Below are 23,649 nucleotides of genomic sequence, written 5' to 3'. Positions count from 1 at the left end.
GTTTATGTTATCCAGTCTGATACTTTATTTTGTATTTTCCTGACATTATAATTTGTGAAGTTCCTGGTCTTTTATTTATTTTTATTTATTTTCTGGTGGTCAGAAATTCCTGGATGTTGAAATGATATGATTTGATGGAGGAAATCCAGGCTCCTCTCCAGCGATTACCGATTCTCCACGAAATCGACGCTAATTGTTAGGACTTTCAAGTAAACAGGCACAAACATGAGGGTTACATGAACAAACGATGGAAATGAATTCAAGATTCGGGACCAAAATGAAATGGACTTAGGCTAAATGATATTTTATTTTGTATTTCCTGGATTTTTTTCCTGGATTTTTATTTTTTTTTGGTCAGAAGTTTCTGGATCTTAGAGCCGTGCTTGGTTTCTTTTTGTTGGTAGTGCTTCCTGTCTGTTTTGGTTTAGACTTGCTAGTACCTTCTTCCACTCACTTTGACTTGTTGTCTTCGTGAGTGTAAATTTTTGGGACCGAGTTCTTACTATAGCTATATATAGCTCTTTTGGCTAAAGTCAATATAATTCTTACCTTTCATTGAAAAAATAGAACATGAGGGGAACATGAACAAGCAATGGAAATGAATTCAAGATTCGGGACCAAAATGAAAGGGACTCAGGCTAAACGGAGAAGGTACGCAACAACGGGCAGGCGGGGCTGCTATTTCTAGGCCCGATTGGCGAGGTGGCCGGGCTTTTGTGAGAGGGTTTGGGGCCGGCTCGTCAATAGATTTTTGGCAATTTTTTTAGTACGTACACACATATAAGAGACTATATATAACCTATTTTCTATTATCTCCTTAATCTTAATAAATTTAAAGTATTGCATAACATAGGCTATTGCCAAATACCCTTTTATAAAAAAAAAAAAAAATTGCATTTTAAAATTAATTTTATATAATTCGACCATAATGATAAATTTGTTTAATAGAAATAGGTTTCAAGAATACTATTAAAGATAGAGTTCCCGAGTTTTAATATGTTGCACTACAATGAATAACATCTACATCACAAAAGAAAAAAAAAAAACCTTAACTAATGATCAAGATACGTAACGTCGACTTTTAAATATCTGTAAATAATGGATAAAGAGATATGCTTTCGATTTCTAAATAACTTTAATAGATATGGACTATTTTAAACAGAGTTTCTTACAAAATTATCTACCAAAAAAAAAAACAATATAATTTTTTTTTACAATTCCCCCTTAATGAAAATTTTTCCATGAGAAAATTTGAACCAATTTCATTTGAGTAATTAATATATTGTCCCTATTTTATTACCTAATAAAACGTGAAGTAACTTTATGGGAGGAAATAACAAGAATCAAGTATCTAAGAACTTTTCATTCTAAGATTAGCAAGCCAATGGAGCAATCTCCTCCTCGAAAATTATGTTGCACTTTGAACTCAAAGTGAGGCTGCAATAGTTTTCTAATGTTTTTAAGCAAAGCAGGCCAGTATTATCAATAAAATAAATTCTAAACTAACAAGATCAGTGATGGCTTTAGAGTCAATTTCAATAATGATATTAAGAAACTAAGTTGGACTTCCCAACCACAACGCCCAAAACTCTGTCTATGTCGACGAACATATTCCTGTGAATGTGGCAAAACTACCAAGCTAATCACTCCATATGTTTTTGAATAAACCCTTGCACCAACAAGTCTTGAATTGCCTTTGAGGTCCTATTAGTATTTAGTTCAATCCACTCGAAAGGCGAAGGAAGGATCCTATCTGACCAAAATTGAAGAGGTGTATGATCTATTTAACGTCGAGTTATTCACATATGAAGCTTTAGCAATTCCTTTGTGTATGACCAAATTACTTGCATTGGATTCGAAGGGAAAACAAAGTTGTCTTGGAAAAGTGATTTATTTCGCCATTGCTCTAAAAACCATACACCTACTCCTAAAATCATGTTTTAATCATGATGAAAATTCGATTGCTCTTTACAAGCAAGAATTGAATTCAACCATTGAGACAAATTCACAAAGAAGAATTCTCCTAACTATTATTACGGGACAAACTCAAGTCATTTCCTATGAACAATTGGACAATCCCTTACAACATGTAAAGTTGTTTCCCACATGAGACTCCCATCTCTCGTAATACGGATTTTCTCCCAAGTTGCGAAACGTCTTCAATTCATTTGAGCAATTTTAATTCAGCAAATTAAGATGATTTTCGTTAAATGAATGACTTTAATTAATTAAAACCTAAACAAAAATAAGTAAAGGCGAAAAATATTTAGACAATTGATGAAGAGATATAGTCTCTATTTATAACCCAGTTAAGATACTCTATTTAAATCGAATAATGGACGAAGATAGATTTTTGGAATAAGTGCACTAAAAATTCTAAAACTTATTATTTAAGTGCAATTGAGTACTAAACTTTTTTAAACAGTGCAATCAAGTTCTAAAATTTATTGAATTGATGCAATCGAATCATTTCATTAAATCCGTCTAACTTGGCTAATGAAAAATGCTGATGTAACTTTATTTATTATTTTCTCTATCATATGTGGTAATGATTTGACTAAAATGATGTCGTTTTGGTTCAAATCTAATTTTTAATATAATATTTTTTATTAGATTAAATTCAAGAGAAAGAGAGGTGAGAAACCAGGCGGCGAAGCCCTTGTTATTGCTGCCCCAATATCGTCTGGAAGGGCTAGCAAGGGTGAGGAATGGCCAACGAGGGTTACTGGGCCTAGGCTAGTGGCTAGTGGGGGTCGACGAGCCCCGGTTAGTAGCGGGGGGCAACCTTTGCTGACCATTGGTGAGTGTCGATGTCCCTCATCTAATTTTGGCGAGAGATCACGGGCTCTTGTCTATGGTTGACGAGGGTCGCTGACCTTCCACCACGGTTCTCAGCCCTTCTCACCGATGGTGGGCGGCGACAACAAGGGCTTAGTGTCACCGCCTAGTTTGTTAACTCTTTTTAAAAATAATTTTTCTCTCATACCATGCTAGCATTTTTCTGTTATTCAAGTTAGATGGAGTTAAGGGGAGGACATGATTGCATTAATTTGACAGTTTTAAAACTTGATTACACTTTTTATAAGTTTTAAGACTTAATTGCATTTTTGTGATAAGTTTTAAAATTTTCACTGCACTTATTCCTAGATTTTTTTTAATAAACTACAATACATTGATGGATGGGAAAATTATGCCATTACACAAGCGCTATTCCTATTAATTTTTCTCAGAGGGCAATGCAAAGAAACACCGAATTAACGAGGTGAACTTTACTCCTTTGTTTGTCGAAATTTCATACGTTGCAACATGTTACTGGAGAGAATAGCAGTTGTTTTGACAGGAAACATTGACTGCTGTAAAACGTTGTTGTTACTACTTTTACCGCAGTGCTTATTGTAGTACACTTTCTTGAGGAACGGCATACCAAATCACTAACCACGAGAGGAAGATTGACTTGCGTCCTTACCATGTGAAGATGAAGACTACAGCAAATTTGGCACCCTGGAGGAGAAGAGACTAAAGTAACTCAGAAAAAAAAAACTAGGCCTTGCAGAACACGTGGAAGAAAATACGAATCAACATTCATGAATGAGGAAAGAAAGCTGCACTGGAAATTTTTCTATTTTTTGCATTTATTAAATTGCTGTTATAGCTGCATTTTATCATATGTTAATATTATCTGTACTAGAAACATGTTTTGGAATGTAATAATATGGCTTTTCTGCCCTATGTCTAAATGGACAAAACATTTTTTTTTCACTAAATTAGATATATAATCATACAAAATCTCGCCTTCTCTTTGATACCACATCTGATGCAATGAACATTATTAATGACTCAAAGCTACGAATATGAATATGCTACAGAAAGCGTTGGCTAAGAAACTAGTTCCTATTGCTACGAGCAAAGAATAGAGAAAGCAAACTCTCTAAAAAGCTAATAATTACGCAGTATATATTCGCTTTTGGATTGATAATAACTATACAGCATGTGTACTTTTCTTTTTTTAACAAATCTCATATTCATTACTGATGGTATTCATAGTTTTATTATTACCAAGTACTGGCTACCCCAATTGAGGGTGATAGACGTGAGATATGTAGGAAAAAAGGTTATACAGGATGAGTACCCAATATTTTCCTTGAAATTTCAATACATGCTTATAGGTACGATATATTATAGAGAAACTATCGTTAGACTCCTTTAAAATTGTGTTATGTGGCAATTCTATCAAATAAGTAAAGAAAATCTCTCCTTTCCCCCTGCATTGCCTAGTCTCGCCTCTGCTCACAAGTTGCGCTAATTGTTGCAGAAAACAAAAGATTGAACAATAACATAGATATGACAAGAAAATAAATCAACTATCATATTTATGTACTTAGTCGATGTTACCTACTCCGTGGAAAAGCTAACATAGAACTTCGCTATAAATCAAGCGATACAACATAAATTACAACTACTATTGACTCGTTGCACCCCACATAGAACTTCACTATAAATAAAGTGATATAATATAAATTACAATCACAATCAACTTGTTACACCCCTTTAAAATTGTGTTACGTGGCAATTCTATCAAATAAGTAAAAAAAACATCTCTCCTCTCCCTCTGCATTGCCTAATCTTGCCTTTGTCCACAAGTTGTGCCAATTGTTGTGAAAAGTAAGAGATCGAACAATAAAATAGATAGAATGAGAAAATAAATTGAGTATCATTTAGTCGGTGTGAACTATTCCATGCGAAAAGTAACATAAAACTCCACCATAAATCAAGTGATACAACATAAATTACAATCACAATCAATTTTCTCTCTCCTCACCCGTGTGTCCATCCTCAAGCCCTCACAACCTCAGGTCAAGCTTGATTTGAGGACGTAGTGGCACATTATTGAGGCTAGAAGCAATAAGGAGTAGTAACAGATGGTGAAAGGGGTAAAACGATCGAGGATGGAGAGATAAATGCTTAGATTTGATCCAAGCAAGGGAGAGGAGAGAGTTGATGAAGGTGAATGATAGGGTTGCAACAAGTGAGATAGCCGTGTCGTGCAAAATTGGGGTTGGCAGCGGTCTGCAATGGCATCAAGCGGTAAGCACCGGGTTCGCTTCAACTAAGAAACCGGACCGAACTACTTTGGACAGTTCAATCCATGGCAAGTTCTAAAGAGAACCAATTCTTAGTTTTGCAAGACTAGAATTGGCTTAGGTTCAGTTTGGTTCCCTATTCTAAGGATGAAATCATTGATTTTTATCAAAAATTGGTTCAATTAGTTTGGTTACGAAGTTGAATTGACTCTAAACCAATTTTGAAACCTCTTTTAGAAAAAAAAAAAAAAAAAAAAAACTTCAGCACCCATAAAAATTGAATCATAGTATTCAACATCAACAAGCAACAATCTAAGCGCTTAACTAACCAGTGGTTCTCTATTGAATTGGCACAATTTTTATATTTTTTTATTATAAAAATAAGCTACCTAGGGTAAATCTGACTCTAACTACTATGTTATAATGTTTAACTTAAAAATTTAAATTTATAAATGGAAGGAAAACGCATGTATAAAAGAGAGTATAAATTCTCTTGACAAGCGTTATGGAAGACTTTAACATACATGAATCATTTAATCCATGTGCAACGAGAGAGATTCCATCTGATAGATAGAGCCTAATGTTACTCTTAAGGGAAAAATATTGTGATTCACAAACACAGATTCTCTCATCGTATCCGAATCGAACGCTTAAATGCTTATGATCATTGATATGAAAATTCAATCATTGAAGGATTTGGGAACATACTTGGTAGCCTAGTGGGCAAGAGATGAATTTACAGTAAAATATCGATAATAGACCGCTCCTTCAACAAATTAGAAATCTTGGCAAATTTGGGTTCTGGAGCATCTACATGGATATGGATTCTTGACACAGCTTTTATTTTTTCTTTTTACAGTTTATAGCATGACTTTACCTACAGGAACCAGAAATCATTGTGATGTGGTGTAGCCCATAACTATTAGACCTTCCGATACATATACTAGAATCATTAGATCAAGCACCGTAAAAACCTAAAGATAATCAAATTGATTGATCCAACTTAATTCTCACTCGGGTGAAAAGTCCGACATCGCCATGGCTTCAGAGAAAGCGTGGAGCTTAGAATTCTTGATGGGTATACCCTCGACACGATCTGAGCTTTTCGGCTTCCCCACCCTGTGGTCAATTTCGTGGGCGTCCACGATAGGCGGCGACGACATGGTGCGCCTCAGCTCCTTGAGCTTGCGGCGGCCGTTGCTTCTACGCCTCTTCGGCCGCGCCGGCAAGCCTGTCTCCGAGCCAGCAACCTCCTTGTACTTCTCTCTCCCCACGGTGTTGATGAAGCCCAGGAACTCGATCACCGTCTTCTGGTGCATGTAATAGGTCGAGACGGCCACGACCGATGCGCCCGCCAGGGCTGCCATGGCCAGATGAAGTCTGTATGTAGCCATGTGGGGAGTTGTACTATGTCTAGGTATGTGTGTCTAAATAGCGCTCTATTTTAACTGGACAACATGGGCTTGCTTCGGTATTTAAAGCCACAAAAGCTGGGGGAAGAATGGATTCCTCTCTTGTTGTACGGGAACTTATTCTTTCGCACGCTTGAACGCACCGATACTTATGCAGCTACACGTGCGTAATTTGTGAATCTCTGTTTATTATTTACTTTGATTATTTATCGATTCTTACGTGATTATAGTATAAATTTGCGTCACTTTTAGCCGTTAGACTACTCGGGAGTTCATCCCATGAAATTGGTTTAGTGGGTAAGGCATGAACTTTATGGACGTAATCAGGCATACGTCACATATTCAATTTCCCAAGTCACCAAGTACAAAAGATTTCATATTTGAGTCACTCTTCTGATTTTAGCTAGCGTCTTCCCCAGTTCATCGAATCAGTAGCGTAGTTGATGGCCTGAGGATTTACATACAAAAAATGGTGTACTTACCATAAGAGAGAGAGAGAAAAAAATCACTCAAGAAGTTGGAATTTTTTACGTTGTAAATGCTATAACCCAAACATGCTTTATGTCAAGTGAATCACAGAATATAAAGTAAGATGTGCCCACTCGAAATATAGAATAGTGATTCCCCACGTCAGCTATAAGAGTGAGTATGCAAAAGAATGCTTTTCTTCGAATTTACCGTTTATGATGCTGGCAAGTCGCTAATGTAAGTTTATAACTGGGAGCAAAATCAATACAATCTACAATCTTCGGGTAATATCTCATTGTCCTTTCCAGGATACAATTAGAGTGCCCACTAAGGATTTTGATAAGATCACATGAATCTACTGTTTGGCTAATCGGAGGCAGTTATAGATGCTAACTTTGAGGAGAAGATAGCTAGAAAAACTAAGAAAATCGAATTAGATCTCCACGAAAAAGAAATAGATGTTCTACTATCAACCGTAATTTTACTTCTTTAAGTAATCTTTAGCATAGAATCTAGATATGACATAACCAACACCCATCATAGTCTGTGCTTAAACTCAAACTTCACCAGAGACAGCTTGTCAAGCAAGAGTCCATCTAGTAATCTGGTGGACATTGAGGCCAACGTGCAACTATTTTGAATGGCGGAAAGCATCTAATTCTCTCGAAGCATGTGGGAATATAACCATCACGAAAGCATGGAAGTTGTGAAAGAACTAGTGAACAAATGGCGAAGATACACAGAATATTTCATCAATTAGTGGACGGCGCATCTGTACTTGCCAAGGTTCCTCTTTACTTGGATGGTGCCTTATTGTATCTGGGGTAGAGTTAATTTTAAGAAAATTCAACATAGAATCGGCATAAAGGTTGTCGTCATGTCAGCAATCAACTTTTCCTTTCTGTAGGCCAACCATGTCAATAGAACTGAAACTGAAAGAGCTCGGCGTCTACATGCTGATTAAAGGTTTTTTTGCCGTGTTTCGCTGGAATTCGACTCGATGCCGAAACACCTTTTATCCAAAGTCGCTTTTCAATTTTTTTATAAGAGGAGATAGATGTGATGACTCCAAATAGAAAATATCAATCAAATTTAATCAACGTTAAAGAACACAAAACTTTATCGGAATTTAATCGATGACATAATATGAATTAATAAAAATATGATGACAGAATTTAAATGACGATGATGGTCCGAGAAAGAGTTATAGCTATGATATATGCCACAATTTAGATACAGGAATTGAAAAGGATTTTGAAAGATAATGAGATTTGTTTGTTTATGCGTCAGGAAGGAAGTTTTTTGGAGGGGGGAGGGTTCTACAGTGCATAAGCACTAGTATTTATAGTTTTTACAATGTGATAGCCCATGAATAGTTCTTCAGTAGTTTTAGCCACGCCTTCAAATCTTCAAAGTATTCGGTACTGTGCCTTCATTTCGCCACGATATCTTATCTCCAAGCAGTTTCTCCCATAAAATTGTGCCTCAATCTTCCACGCTTATTCGTTGCCACTTTGGATCTCATCTGAATCAATTATATTTTCAAATTCACTCTCTATCCACGATTTGCTTTTAACTCCATTGTCTTATCCACAAGTAGTTTTAGGCTCAAATAACAATACGCTTGGATTTCATACCCACACTTGCCAAGCGGTTAACCTTAAAATGTTTCTTCATTTGATTATACATTCCTTTCAATTGATGTCTTCCTCAACCGATTTTGTCAATCGTCAACCAACCTTTATCGTATGTCAATAGCTGATCATGGTCATATAAACATACCCATCGACAAGAATCCTTGTAGTTGGTGTGGCCATTGACAAGGGCCCATGTAATCGGTCTCTTTCCAATGGACACACCTCATCCAAATCACATGCTTACTTCCATCTAAGGTAGGGGATAGAGGATATCAACGGGATAATCAAAGGTAATTAAAAATCAACAATTGAGCTTATCTTGGCTTGCAGCAAGTAATGTTGACAATTTTCGACATGACCTTTTTATACCGTACGTAATTTATCACATTCATATCAAGCTTAAACAGTCAGGGTCGATTTCTACTACTCATGAGTTTGCAATCGCAGGTTGTCTCTTTGTGAATGCATTTCAGGTGAATGCATTTTTTAGTTAACTTGGATTGGGTGGTGTCAGTTTTTTCAGGGGGATTGGGCCAAATCCTCTAATCAGGTCTGACATTGCATTCAAAATTATGGATCATATACCTACCAAGTTAACTGTGATAGATGGGATGATTAATAATGTGCTTCATTTCCATTGTGCGCGCCAACAAATCGCATCTTGACCCCTCCAATAATGCATATTACATTGCTCTTTCGATTGCCAAAATTTAAACAAATAATGTCTTCTAAGCCGAAATGCGATGGTTATTCGACTAGTACATTATAATATTCTTTGATTGCTATTGAATAATCCAACAGATCAAGTTATTGGGTTGGCGATACAACAATATGAGCAGAGGAGCAAACTTAATAAGACACATTATGCTAATGTTAGGTTGAATCTAGGGGAATATGCTGATAACATGTAGTTAGAATGAAAATTTCGAAGATTCGATCGCTATAATAAAGACCAGATCACCCACTTTGATCATTCTTTATTTTGATTCCCTTCTGGAAGATCAAACGGAGAAAAGGTGCTAGGCCAAGGTTAATGAAGAATATAACTTGGAGATACTTTTGTGGGAAATACCGATAGTGATACGCTACTAATATTCTCTCAGGCATATTATATAGCTTAGGTAAAGCATTCGACGACATTAATATTACAGGTGGGATGATGGTATTTATGCTTTGGTGGCAATTTTGGTTCTCCATCACTGTCACTAAAAGATCTACTTCTAAAAAGTAATTCCCGATGTTGCGACTTTTTTTCATTACAAAATTTAGATAATGTAATCCGCTTCCGGCAAGCTTCATTTACAATGTTTCATAGTTCAATGTTTGCAGAGGTTTTCTTTTTTTAATCAAAGAACTCATTCTCATTTCATTATTCAGCTCTTTTAGAACAAAATTAATGGGCTTCCGAATATAAAATATTCCATTGAGACTAAGGGCTAAGGTGTGGGGTCTTAATGATCTAGCAAGAAGAGAAGTGATCGTCCCTCAGGTTAGGTGGGTAGTGGGGAATGGACAAAGAATTCCTATTAGGGAGGATAAATGGTTGAATAGGGGACCAATCGGAGGACCAGCAAGAAGGAATGAACCTTGCAAAGTGGCGGAGTCGATGGATTTTGAAGCTGTTGAGTGGAAAGAAGATCTCTTGCGGTCAATGTTTGATCATCGGACAGTATCAGAAATTCTCGCTATCCCTATCGGCCTCCCTACTTCAGAAGATAGACTGGGCTGGATGAACAATAAGTCTGGAAATTACACTGTGAAGAGTGGATACTTGCTTAACAGAAAACATACAATGCCTTCAAAAAATCACACGCCAACAACATCCCATCAGTTTAACCCAAATCTTTGGAAACAAATCTGGAATGCAGCCATACAATCGAAAATAAAATTCTTCCTATGGAGTGCATGTCAGAATGCCTTACCTACATTGGATAACCTATACAAAAGGAATGTTGTACTTGCTCATGTGTGTCCAATATGCAATATTGAAGCGAAGACTATCGAGCATACACTCCTCCTTTGCCCATGGACAACACAACTTTGGAATGACCCATTCCTGCAAGTTGAAGTGAACCGAGTGGGTTTAACCCGTTTTGATAAATGGTTATATAAAGCTCACACAAGTTCAAGAAACTCATAGTGCTTTGACTTGATTGCGACTGTACTATGGTGCATATAGAAGGATAGAAATCATTTTATATTCAAGAAGAGCCCCCTTAATACTCATCACACCCTGTTTAGAGCCAAAACATTACAAGAAAGCTATGCTACATGGAATCCTAAACCAAGAAGACAGAAGCATGGCGACAACTTACAGAGCAAATGGCAACCCCCGAGCCCTGGCGTACTCAAAATCAACATAGATGCATCGTTTAGACAAGCCTCCACAGCATACATAACAACAAACTCAAACCAAGAAAACCCATTGCCAAGTACTGGACATCATTTAGGGTTACCTCAGGCACCAATCAGGCCTAGTAACCCCTCAACCACCATTCCTACAATTCCTTATTTAACCTGGGCAGCAGTTCAAATTAGTTTAGAAGCTATGTGAGGTCCACAGAAGATTGCAGAAAAGGTCAGCCACGCCTCAGGTACAAACAACGACTCCCAAATCTCGAGTACTAGTGAGAAAATGGTTCGACCTGAACCAAATCATAAAACATAAAGAGCACGAACCTGTGAGTGGCATCCCCTGCACCCAACCGGCGGATCAGACCGAACCACCCTCATCAAACATGGCTTAAATCATCCTCCATTAACATCCAGATCGGCCATTGATGACAGGGGATCAACGGATCTGGTGAGCGAATCGGATGTTGCCACACTTCAACTACCCATACACCACGTGATTACTCGTGAGATGGATATGAATCGAGAAGTTGGTGTTGATTGCTTTGAACCAACCAGCAATACCCTTGATTCTAGACAACTCCCTTGTTTACTTAGTAACTTAGACGTAGATCACAAGGGAAAGAAAGTTCTGAGAAGAATATAGAGTGTTGACAGCAGTAGCCTTCACATGAGCCCAGATCTGATGGGGAAAGAAAATGGTGGAATCTCCGACAAAAAGTAGCAAAATCCCCTCTCCAATGCTAGACCCATTTTCAGCAGCCAAGCTGTAGCCATCCTGTCCTTATCCATCATTGTGGACAACGAATGAAGACGCAGAACAGATTTGGGGAAAGCAGTAGTTGACGGTGGTACTCAAATCATCCGTGGGTCGGGCAAGAGGTTCGAGAGTGGAGAATGCTGCAGTTCCAACGCTAGCTTCAGGACAGGGATGGATCTGCGCATATTCGAGGTTGCAGCTGAGTGTGAGCACCCCACAAGCTCAGATTTGGATATTGATAAAGACGGCAGTGCTTTAGACTCCCAACAGCGACTCCCCCTCGTCGTAGTTGTGGCTTGTATTTGCAGGGACGCCCTTGGGAGGATCATTGATGGGTTTTCTAAATCCATAAAGGCGAAATCAGCTGAAATAGTAGAGGCACAAGCATTGGTTGAAACCCTAGACTTTATCTCCTCAAAGATTGCCTCGAATAGACCAAAACGAGATATACTCATATCTTCTGGTGGTTGTGGTTCTCTCTTCAGACACCCTAAGTTGGGAGGTATAGCATTTACTGGACAGGGCCAAGCGCAAATTGAAAAAAAACTCTTTGGGTATTATTTTAGCCCATTGCAATCGAGATACGAACAATGTGGCTAACTGGCTAGCCAAAGCCCAATGAATGTGATGCCTTATTAGGAATTGAGTTAACAGTCCCTCGTCTGCTCTTTTGAATTTATTGTGTGCTGATGCTAGAGATGTTTATACTAAAAACTTTTTTTACTAATGCACTTTAGTATGTTTGTTCAAAGAAAAAAAAACCAGGCCAGGTTCCATTTGCTCTATACGTAAAATAAACTCAAAGAGTGAAAAATTGTCATTTTCAATCATTATCTTCAACTCACTTTATGTTCTCAGTTATGGCTCCTAGTTCCAAAGTAATCACAAATCAGAACCGGTCCTGTTCTTAGAATTGAGACTATGCATAGATGTCCACGTTTAATTCTCTAAATGGTTTAATAGTAAGAAGGTAGGATGCTTTTTTCCTTATAGATCAATGTGAGACACCTTTTTAGGATGACTAAAAGTGAAAAAATAAAATAATAAAGCCCAAGTGTAAAATTCCACATCATACACAAGGAAGTATACAAATTGCCTTTTTACTTTTTTGAAAAAATAGAACCCAAGTGGGAGACCCCACATTATTAGTGGGAGTTTCTTATAGTTTATGGATTATTATTACAGAATAAAGTCTTTTTAATAAATAAAAAATAAAAACAAATGTTTTGATCTGATTCCACCCTAAATCTAGGAGTTGGACCAAATGTTGTCAATTCTAAAAAAATTGCAATCAAGAACTGTTCCAAATCAGCCAGCTCAATCTGATTTTTGGGCTAGAACTAGGCTAGTGCTTATCCCTAGTTTCCATAATAGCAATAGTGGAAGCTCACACAATTCTTGCAAATCCATATGCTAGATTTCCTTCATGATCCCGACAAACTCCTACTATTGCACCTTTTGGTGATTCCTTGGTCATAGATCCATTAATATTCCACTTTAACAAACCTCCTTCTAGTGGTCTACACAAATAGGCTAGTCTATTCTCTACTTGCCTTAATTATCAATTGCCGAGCTCCATCTCATGGTGTTTTTATGTGTGACAAGTAGGGGTGATCGGTCTCAAGGTGGGCAGTCCTTACCTCGGAATCAAGAATTGCCACTAAGGATTGATTTCGAAAAATTAGAATCGGTACTTGGTCATTGGTTGTATGGATCCACCTTGGAACTAAACCACCTGATCTGGCTCTTGGGTGGGTCTATGAAATTAGTTGTAATATTCATAATGAATTCATTCTTGGGTATTCTAAATATTTAACGGGTGCAGTTCCAACCTAGCCTAGAGTCATTAGCTTCCGAAAGTCATTATCACTCACTTCACTACAATTGCTTCGAAACGCGAACCAATCCTCCTCAACACCTATGGTGAACAAATCCTTAGGGCCATCATCTCATTTCGGGTTTGAAGAATGTTGGACCAGAGGTGCCTTTAGCCTCTAGGTTATTTGCCTAGTCATGGGAAACACCCATAAGAGGTTCTATTGTTTTTCATCTAGCCCATAGAATCAAACTTGCTAAAAGAGTCCTTAAAGCTGGAATTGAACTCATTTTGATCATCTCCAAACGCAAATACGTCAAACTTAAGAGCACATAGATACTTTGCATAAAAATTAATATATGTATATGCATATGTATCAGTTTGAGTGGTTGGGCATGCAGTTTCACATCTTGAACCAAGAACTAAACCGGTATTCATTGATTTCGGAAAATTGGAAACAGTGACTAGATCTATCCGATCCGGTTCCAAGTAGTCCAAAGGTGCCTCTAGCCCCTAGGTTATTTGCCTAGTTATGGGAAACACCCATAAGATGTTCTCTTGTTTTTCATCTAACCCATATAATCAAACGTGCTAAAATAGTCCTTAAAGTTGGAATTGAACTCATTTTGATCATCTCCAAACTCAAATATGTCAAACTTAAGAGCACATAGATACTTTGTATAAAAATTAATATATGTATATGTATATGTATCAGTTTGAGTGATTGGGCAGGCGGTTTCACATCTTGAACCAAGAACTAGACTGGTATTCAATGGTTTCGGAAAATTGGAACTGGGGACTAGACCTATCCGATCCGGTTCCAAGTAGTCCAAAGGTGCCTGTAGCCCCTAGGTTATTTGCCTAGTCATGGGAAACACCCATTAGAGGTTCCATTGTTTTTCATCTAGTCCATAGAATCAAACTTGCTAAAAGAGTCCTTAAAGCTGGAATTGAACTCATTTTGATCATCTCCAAACTCAAATATGTCAAACTTAATAGCACATAAATACTTTGCATAAAAATTAATATATGTATATGTATATGTATATGTATCAGTTTGAGTGATTGGGCAGGCGGTTTCACATCTTGAACCAAGAACTAGACTGGTATTCATTGGTTTCGGAAAATTGGGAATCGAGGACTAGACCTAACCAATCCGGTTCCAAGTGGTCCAGTAGGTTCTTAATTCTTTTGCACACCCCTCATGGCGAGGGCAGTCTCGATGACTAAGCTTAAACCATGTTGCTTGAGGGAATTTATGGTTTTCCACAATTGCCACAAAGCTCTTGCTAGCTCTACCTAAGATGGTGAAGTAACCTTTAAATTGAGAAATTGCATTAACAATTTATCCGTTCCAATAACTTTTTGGCTCAAGACTTGAAGATTTAGGTTCAAATCTGACCATATCTCCTTTGTCCAACTACATAAAAGGAAGAGATGCTTTGTGGCTTATGGGTTTTTACGACATAATGTATTAAGTGGTCCAATAAGGCCTTTCTTTAAACAAATTTTCTCACATTGAAAGCGCATTTTGACCTAAACTCCACATGAATTGTCAGACTTTTGTTTGAGAGCTTAATTTCCATATCTTCATCCATAAAGTCTTAGGTGTCTAAAAGGATGATGATGATTTACATTTTGCTAGTGATCTTTTTCTCACATCCAATTATACCCGCTCTTCATTAGGTATGCTGGTTTGTCGCCTGTCCACACTACCTTATCTTTCCTAGAGTTAGGGCTAAAGGGAATAGTCAAAATTCATTCACAATTTGCTCATCAAATAAACCATTCAACCTTTGTTCATTCCAAACCTTGTCCTCATAATTAATAAGCTCCACTACTTTCTAATGATCTTCTTGGTTCACAAAACCTCTGATCAAATCATTTTCAAGCCACGTATCCTCCTGGATATTGAAGTGTTTCCATAACCCATAGATCATTTAACTTCTTGAGAGATAGCATCTCTAATCATAATCAAGTTTTGCCATCCCCAAGAGGAGTGAGACCATTTTCCTGCCTGCAAAAATCAACCCTAGGATAATATATTCTTTTTGGCAATTTACTCCAAAGAGTTGATGGTAATTGTGATAATCTTCACGCCTACTTTTCCCACTTGGCCTTGTTGAAGGTATAATATCTCTAAAGCCACGTCCTCCATTGTCTTTTATAGTTTTTAGTATATCTAATATATTCCAATGTGTTCTTGATTTGGATTACTTTGTTTCCACCAAAAAGAAGTGATTCTTTGTTCAATGGTTTTGTAGATCGAGACTCGAATATTAAAAATTGACATTGCATATTAGGGTAGGGCATGCACAAAAGGTTTTTATAAGGATCTCATTTCCTTCTTTAGATATAAACTTTTTCTTCTAGTTTCATATTGATCATTGCAAGTTGGTGTTTTTAGAGTTTACTGAAATGAATAATCTAAAGGATGGTACACGCGGTTGATGTTACAATCATGCAAATGGATGCGAGTCCATTTATTGATGGGAATGGAGATGAGATGGGTTTGAGATAGTTAACCTCATCCCAAAGCAGTCCAAATTCGTCCTGCTACTTTTTTGTCATTTTTCATACCCGTTAAGTGTTTTGACAAAAGATATTAAATCCCTATTAAGTGTTTTGATAGAAGATATTAAATCCATCTCATTAAAATGATCTCTGCATATTACTATTCTAGTAAACATATATCTCACGTTAAACACATAGTAAAGCAAACCATAAAGTAAACCATATCAAATTCGCAGGCACCAAAATTTATCCAAGACTCATGCGTTGCAACTCCAATTAGAAAACATATTGAATAAAAAAAATCATAAGAGTTTAAAATACTTCAAGACTGAAAATCACAAAATGCTAAAATTTAACAATCCTAAAATGGGAAATCAAGCTTTTGAAAATCAACAAATCAAATGTATCCACACTAGTGAATGAGGCATCCATGTCATTAAGGAAGCTATATCTTTTTCCAAAAAATTGATGGGACATTGATCAAGAATGGGGCCATTTACCAATCCATTAAGAAGTGAGAAAAAAGTGGAATTGATAGGAATGACTTGCCCAACTCTTCCTTCTCCCAATTATAGCCTAAAATGTGTTGAAACATGTAAAAGTCATATTGACAAGAAATTATCTACATAATACGATAAAAATGTAATACAAACACAATGGCTATAGCTTCGTTAAATAGAACATCTCGTTTCCATGTGCACCAATGTTTTTAGAGGAATCCATCACATCATGTAATCCAAAGAACTTTTTCTATTAAGAAATCCATGTCTTACTCCATAAGGTTTAGGAAACAAAACAAGAGAACAACAACTTAACCAAAGGTTTTGGTTCTTGATCTAGTTTTAGAGACTATTAGGAAAAAGGAATTTCCTTGTTCCAAGATATTTTATCTTTGCTTTAAATCATTGAGTTTAGACATTACTTCCATAATTTAAAATTGTTTCAAAATGGCAGCATATGAGAGAATATGACTTCTTTTGATAGAGAAAGAGGCTATGCCATATTATATTTCTACATCTATGATCTAACTTGTATCATTGATACTAATTGGAATCGAACCATTATGGTAAGGAAAAATTTGATTTAGAGGGACATGAAGAGAAAGAACTAAAATAAAAATATCATTTGACTCATCGATTTTCAAAAAGAGGAATAAGCAAAGTTTTGCCATTGAGTGAGAAATGGAAAATTCATGAAAAGTTACAATTGTTACCACATAATAGGCACCTATACATCTTCATTGAGGTGGTTTCTTGACTAGAAGACCAAAAATTAACACTATCGAGATGGCTTTCTGTACACAATTCGATATAAGGGTGTGCAACTGGACCGGGTATACTCGAGAATTGGACTAGCCCACCCGAAAAATAGGGTTGCGAATTGATTCCCATTGAAACCAGTTCCCAAAATTCAGAATCGATTTGAACTGGTTCCAAGTGATTATCCTCTCGGGAATCGGTTCCTGAATTGGTTTTGGAAGTAGAGGACCAAAACTCTATTTTTTTTTTCTCTTGATTTCTATTCTTATTCATGTAATCGCACAACATTTTTCCTTTTGGCTCTCTTAGACACGCACAGCGCTCCTCCTTCATCGTTCCTTTTCCTCGCTTGCTTCCCTCCCTCACCGGCTCCCTCTTGCATTGTTCGACTGACAGATGGTGTTCGGCTCCATTTGGTTTAGCTTTCCCAATGAGCTTTGGGCTTCCAAAACTTTCTAGGGAAATTTTTTGTGCGTTTAGCAAATATTTTTAAAAGCTCATTGGCCAAATATCAGCTTTCAGTATTTTAGAAATGCAAATTCACTGTTCATCTTCTTCCCCATTCATCTTCTCTTCCCCGGTTGAGAGTCGGGCTTCTTTGGTAGCCGCCATCGCTGCCTGGGGGTTGCGCGTTCCTGGTGACCATCACTTGGGGTGGCGCGATTCGTGACCCAAGCGGCATTGTCGGACCTCAGGTCCCCAAATCTTGGCCTCTGCGACCTTAGATGATGGTGTCGCTTGAGGTCGCGCCTCTAGGCAGTGTCGTATGAGATCGCGACCTCAAGCGGCTAGATCTGGCCGTTCGGCAATTGGCCCGCGGTTAGCCGGCTATCGAATTTGATTTTATATTTTAAAAAAAAGAAAGTAAAAGCTCATTACAAATGTGAGTTTTGCCAAACAGTATTTATACTAAAGTTACATTTCAATGTTATTTGAGATTATAATTTACTAAACGATGTAACATTTTGGAAAATCCCTTTACTTCAAAGGTATTTGAAAGGCATTTCTCCAAAGCCGAACCAAATGGGCCCTTCATCATCGCCAAATTCCTATGTATCATGTGGATTGGCCACCTAATTTCTTTTTTGGAGGAGGAGTTATGCTTGTAGTAGAGATTTGTTAACCGTTTTAAATAAATGAACAACTTCATGTAGTAGTTGTGGGAATGAGACTAATATTGGACCCATGGTTGTTACTAATGTTTATACAATGTTATGATATTTACTTTGCCTTATGATTTTATTTATGATAATTAGGGCTTGTTTGGTAACCATTCAAATAGTGCCAGATTTTGATTTTTGATTATCGGGAGTAGTTTTGGAACAGAATCGTATTTAGTAAAAATTTTGTTCCCGAAAGTAAATTTGAAACGAATCAAGAATAAAAAAATGATTATTGTTCCCGGGAACAAATCTAAGCACCAAGCATTTGCTTCTTCTTCTTCCCTTTTCTTCTTCTTTATCTACTGCTACTGTCGCGGTTGTCATCCGCTGCCCATCACTACCGGTTGCCGACAACCAGTCCAGCGAGCTCGCTGGAGGCTCACCAGGCCTGGGCGAGGTTCAGCGAGCTCGTCGGTGGTCAGGCAGGCCTTGCCCAGCCCTGGCGAGGCCTGCCTACTTGCCTAGCCACCAACGAGACTCGCCGGGGCTGGGCGAGCCTCGCCAGATTGGTTGATGAGGGCCGGCAATGCTCCGGTGAGGTCGCTGGCCCTCGTTTGACCGGTTGCCAGATTGGCGACCAGCCACTTGAAGAAGAAGAATAGGAGAGAGAAAGGAAAAAAAAAAGAAAAGAAAAGTAAAATAGTAAAAAAAATTATGTAAAAGTTAAAAGAAAATTGTTTGGAGTAGAAATTTTGAGCACGGTATCAAATGCAATTCTATTCCGTAATCGAAATTTTGAACAGATTACCAAATGGCTTAAAACGCTTAGAAATTGTTTTTGGGAATAGAATAAAAAAAAATCATTTCTGATCAGAAATTGTTCTTGGGAATAGAATCGTTACCAAACGCGCCCTTAACCTTTTGGATCCTTAATTTTTCATTTAGTCAAAAACTTCATGTATTTATTCAATGCATGTGCTTAATGTTTTAATACAAATTATGAGAATTATGTTATTTTTTCGCGTATTAATGTAAAATTCGAAGTCGTATAGAATATCGGGCGGTTGCAAAACATATTTCAGTAGAAACATGGTAGACCCCGGAATCAAAGCGGAAAAATAAGGTGGATTGGGTATAGGGTCTAATACAAACAGTGTTGGGTACATGGTCCAAAAATAGGGAACCGGTTATAACATGATCAGGTATAGAGTCTAGATTTAGACCCTACTTACCCTAGACCTAATTACCCCTAATTCAGGGAATAATTCATGTATATTGTTGCCAGGGGCAACTATCTCAAGTTGGTAAGAACTAAAAATTCCCCTTATTTTTCTTGTCATTTTCTATGGTCATTGAGGCCATTTAGGGCGCATTTGGTAACACTTTTATTTTGAGGAACAATTTTTACTAAGAAATGATTTTTTTCTATATTTGTTTTTGGGAACAATTTCTGAGCAAAAAATGCGTTTGGTAACTTCCCAAAATTTTTATTCCTAGGATAAAAATACGTTTGGTAAAATTTTTAGATTTATTTTATTTCTTTTCATTTTAAAATTCTTTTATTATTTTTTCCTTTTTTTCTTTTCCTCTTTGGCTGGTCGACGTCCAATGAGCTCGTCGGAAGCTAGCTTGGCCTCGATGAGCCTCGACCTTGGCCTGGCCATGGCAAGGCTCGGCCTCACCTTAGTTAGGTGAGGTCGACCTCGCCTAGCCCGAGCGAGACCGAGCCTCGCGTGGTTTTACCCAACCACGACAAGGCTCGGGCCGACGATCCTCGCCGTGGCTCGACATCTTTAGGGGCCGACGACACTTTGGCAAGGTCGTTGGCCCTCGTCTGGCCGGTCACCGACGCTGGCCATGGCCAAGGCCAGTGACTGATCAAAAGGAAGAGAGAGAAAAATTGATTTTAGAAATTGTTCCCGGAAACAAGAAGTTACTTTTTTCTACTTCTTATTTTTGTTTCAAATCTAATCCCGAAAACAAAAGAATAGATTTTTTGTTCTTGGGAACAAAAGTTTTACCAAACATATTTCTATTCTTTTTTTGTTCCCTGGAACAAAATAATCGAATTTTTTTTTTCCGGGGAATAGAAATTGTTTTTAACAAACAGGCCCTTATTAGGCCCTTTGCCTATTCTATATAAATGGCCTATTCTGTTTATACATATATGGAAGAGGGGCACATTCAAGCCTTCAATTTTTTTATTTTTATCTTTTATTATGCACTTTCTTATCTTCATCACAGGATAGAGTAGCCCAGTAGCTTGCAAGACTCACTAATTTTTTTTTTTTTTGGACCTAATTCAATTCTGTTGGATATTTCATTCACATTTTTCCACCAAGAATGTTTTACAAAACTCTTGTACTCTTGAATGGACCCAATTCAATTCAATCCTCCTTTTATGCCATTTATAAGGTTTAATAGGCAACGATGGTAGTTACTTAAAAAAAATCAAATGTCATTAATTTTCTTTGGGAGTTCACAAAATTATATAAGTAACCTTAAATAAGTAGTAAATGTAAATAAACGTCCTAAATGCTTGTTGGATTAAAATAACTATGTACATTTACTAAATAACTAAAGACCATAAGAGAAATAAAATCTTTTTAGTACCCAAAAAATATCAGTTTGGATGTTGGGTTTCCCAACTATATAATTTCAAAACGATCCTACCTTATAGGGTTCTTGACAGTTGACTTCAATCCATTCTACTACCTGAAACTTGATATCCATTTACATCCCTTTAGGATTTACATGGAGATAATTGTCTAAAAAGACTTTAGCCTATTTTATAATAGCTAATTTAATCACAATCTCTTCAATTTGGTCAATTTAATCTTAATTTTTTTGTTGTAATTTCAGCAAAATGTGTTATATTGCAAGCATGGACATTGGGGTAATGGTGCATGGAATTGAGGTCCCCTACATAAAGGCAGGCAACATCTACTCATGCATCTCACTAACCTTGCATGCCAAGGCATTTTAAAAGCACTTTGACAGGCCAAAAATTATAAATAATATGATTTATTTTAAATGTAAATTTTGAAACAAGAATACACCATGAGGTACTAAATGAAAAGTCAATGTAACAATCACTTATGCATGGTTTGCGATTATCCGTCTTACACATCTAAATCGTGATATTTAAGAGACTGTACACAAATAATACTACATTGGTAAGGTTTTATAAGTTATTAAGAGGGAGGAGAAATGAGAAAGGAATCCTTTTTAACATGAGCAGGGATGCCAAATAGCACTCAATCTAGTGTATATTTAAAGTATGATATGGGAGCCAATGTAGCTCAAGTAGTGTTGTTAGTCAAGACTAGGCACGAACATTTTAACTTAGTTTATTTTTCTGTTGACTTGAAGATTTGTAAAGTGGACCTACCTCAAGAGTTTAGAGAACCTGTCTCTTTTCATGGGTATTGACTCGTCTTTTCCTACGTGTGATGTTAAACACCTCACTTGGACCTCAAGCCAAATCTCAACCAAGCATGGTGGAGGGAGAGACGTGAAAATATACCCATCCAATGCAAGATGGTCTGTTCCATAGAAGGGAAATCTCTTCAAATGTAGCTAGAATTGAGTAGTTGTAATGCACCACGCTATTGATCTACAAATATATCCACTTAGGCTTGTAAGAGTTTTTTCTTCGTGTGCTATATTAATTGATATTATAATTTACCGTTTAATGGGATTGGTCTAATAAAGTGAGATAAAAAGTTTCTTGATTAGTCTAATATGGGGTTGGCAAGTGCGAATTGAGTTGAGCCCGTTTCATAATGAGAAGGTTTGATTAAAAACTCTATAAATAATACTCAAGTCTATTGTCTAACCCTTACACATAATTATTCTCATATAAGGAGCGTTTACTAAACGATAAGGGTTAGAGAACGTCTCAATGAGCTAGTGTATAGATGGCAATAGAGGAGAAGTACTCATGCTTTAGATTGTTGCTTTTCTGTATCAAGAGCAATGGATTTCAAGATAGGTGCATTAATCTTTTTACTTGATTACATGTGTTCTTGTTTCTAACTATGGAGATCAAGGGAATATGCTTTTGCATCTTGCAAGGCCAACTTGAGAAAAGTTGTTCTACAATCTCACACGGAATTGTCAAATCATTAGGAGTAAAACTTCTGTTGAAGACAATTTCCTGATTCACAGGTGATCTGTTGCTATGAGGGAGAGTTGGTATTGCACACAAGTACTATCAATAAGCAAAAAAAAGTTGAGAGCACATGCATGGAATATCGAACATTGCAACAAACATGAAAGCAAAAAAATTGTTAGGTTGATGAAAAATGTGTGTAAACAGTACCCAAGTTGTTGTAACTTTTAAGGCCTTCTCTAATTCTACAAGCTCTCCCATGAATGATTTCCAAAAGGTATTTGTAGTAAGAGCACTATTCAGTTATCAAACAAGATCTTACCACGTGGAAATTCACGTTTAATCAAAATTGACCATTGGTTAATTATATCTTGTCATACCACAGCGTCATGAGGACTTGAGCCAAAAAAGGTTAAGGATATATTGTAACGCCCCGCAACGTTAACCTACTAAATTCTGCTGTGCTGTAATGTGATCCAAACTTGAAACATTCCAAAATAGGAAAAAACCCGAGAGGTCAAAATAGAAATTTAGTAAAACAGCTCGCTTCTCACTCATATGCTAAAGCATATTTTTCTCTCTCTATTTACACATGATGGATTAGGACCATCCTATTAATAAATTTCCTTCTCTACATGCCTTGCAACAAAATAGCCTAAAAGTCAAACGTATCTGAATCTTAATGAACCCAAATTGTGATCCTCCAGTTTGCCTATACAATAAGGATAACCGTTCACATCTCCAAATCGAAATATGACAAGGCACGACACCAACTTAGAAACAAAAACTAGGTACAAGTTCATCATCCGAACAAATGACACGTGCATTTGGAATTATTCTTCTAAAATATTTTTTTTTTTCCAAATTGCCAAATATCCGATGGCAAACACGCACGACATACGGCGAACCCACCGACCGTGAGCCAAATAAAAAAATATCTTCAAATTTTTGAGACTTCATGAACTCGATTGGTCTTAGTACAAGGAACCAAATTTCAAACACCATGACTACTCTTGCTCACGAAAAGGGGAAAAGGGAAAAAAAAACAAAGGCAAACAACAATTGGGTCGGGACGAGCGGCCGGAAGGCGGAGCATTGAAAACAGAACAAAACCCTAAAAACATCACTCCTCT

At 37.1% G+C, this 23,649-nt stretch overlaps 1 protein-coding gene across 1 annotated transcript; it reads right to left on the bottom strand.

Annotated features, from left to right (window-relative positions):
- Window positions 1-3,268: 3,268 nt before the first annotated feature.
- On the bottom strand, window positions 3,269-6,512 carry LOC120289522. The gene is made up of 2 exons (XM_039304568.1): window positions 6,096-6,512; window positions 3,269-3,501 (listed from the first exon to the last, which is right to left on the bottom strand). Exons 1-2 carry the CDS (start codon window positions 6,473-6,475, stop codon window positions 3,483-3,485), a joined length of 399 nt encoding a protein of 132 aa, XP_039160502.1. The 5' UTR covers window positions 6,476-6,512; the 3' UTR covers window positions 3,269-3,482.
- Between the last annotated feature and the right edge of the window lie 17,137 nt (window positions 6,513-23,649).

The sequence above is a fragment of the Eucalyptus grandis genome, chromosome 11 (genome assembly GCF_016545825.1).
Source record: "Eucalyptus grandis isolate ANBG69807.140 chromosome 11, ASM1654582v1, whole genome shotgun sequence".
Taxonomy (NCBI): domain Eukaryota; kingdom Viridiplantae; phylum Streptophyta; class Magnoliopsida; order Myrtales; family Myrtaceae; genus Eucalyptus; species Eucalyptus grandis.
The sequence above is the reverse complement of the archived record's forward strand: the minus strand, read 5'-3'. Positions and strand labels throughout refer to the sequence as shown.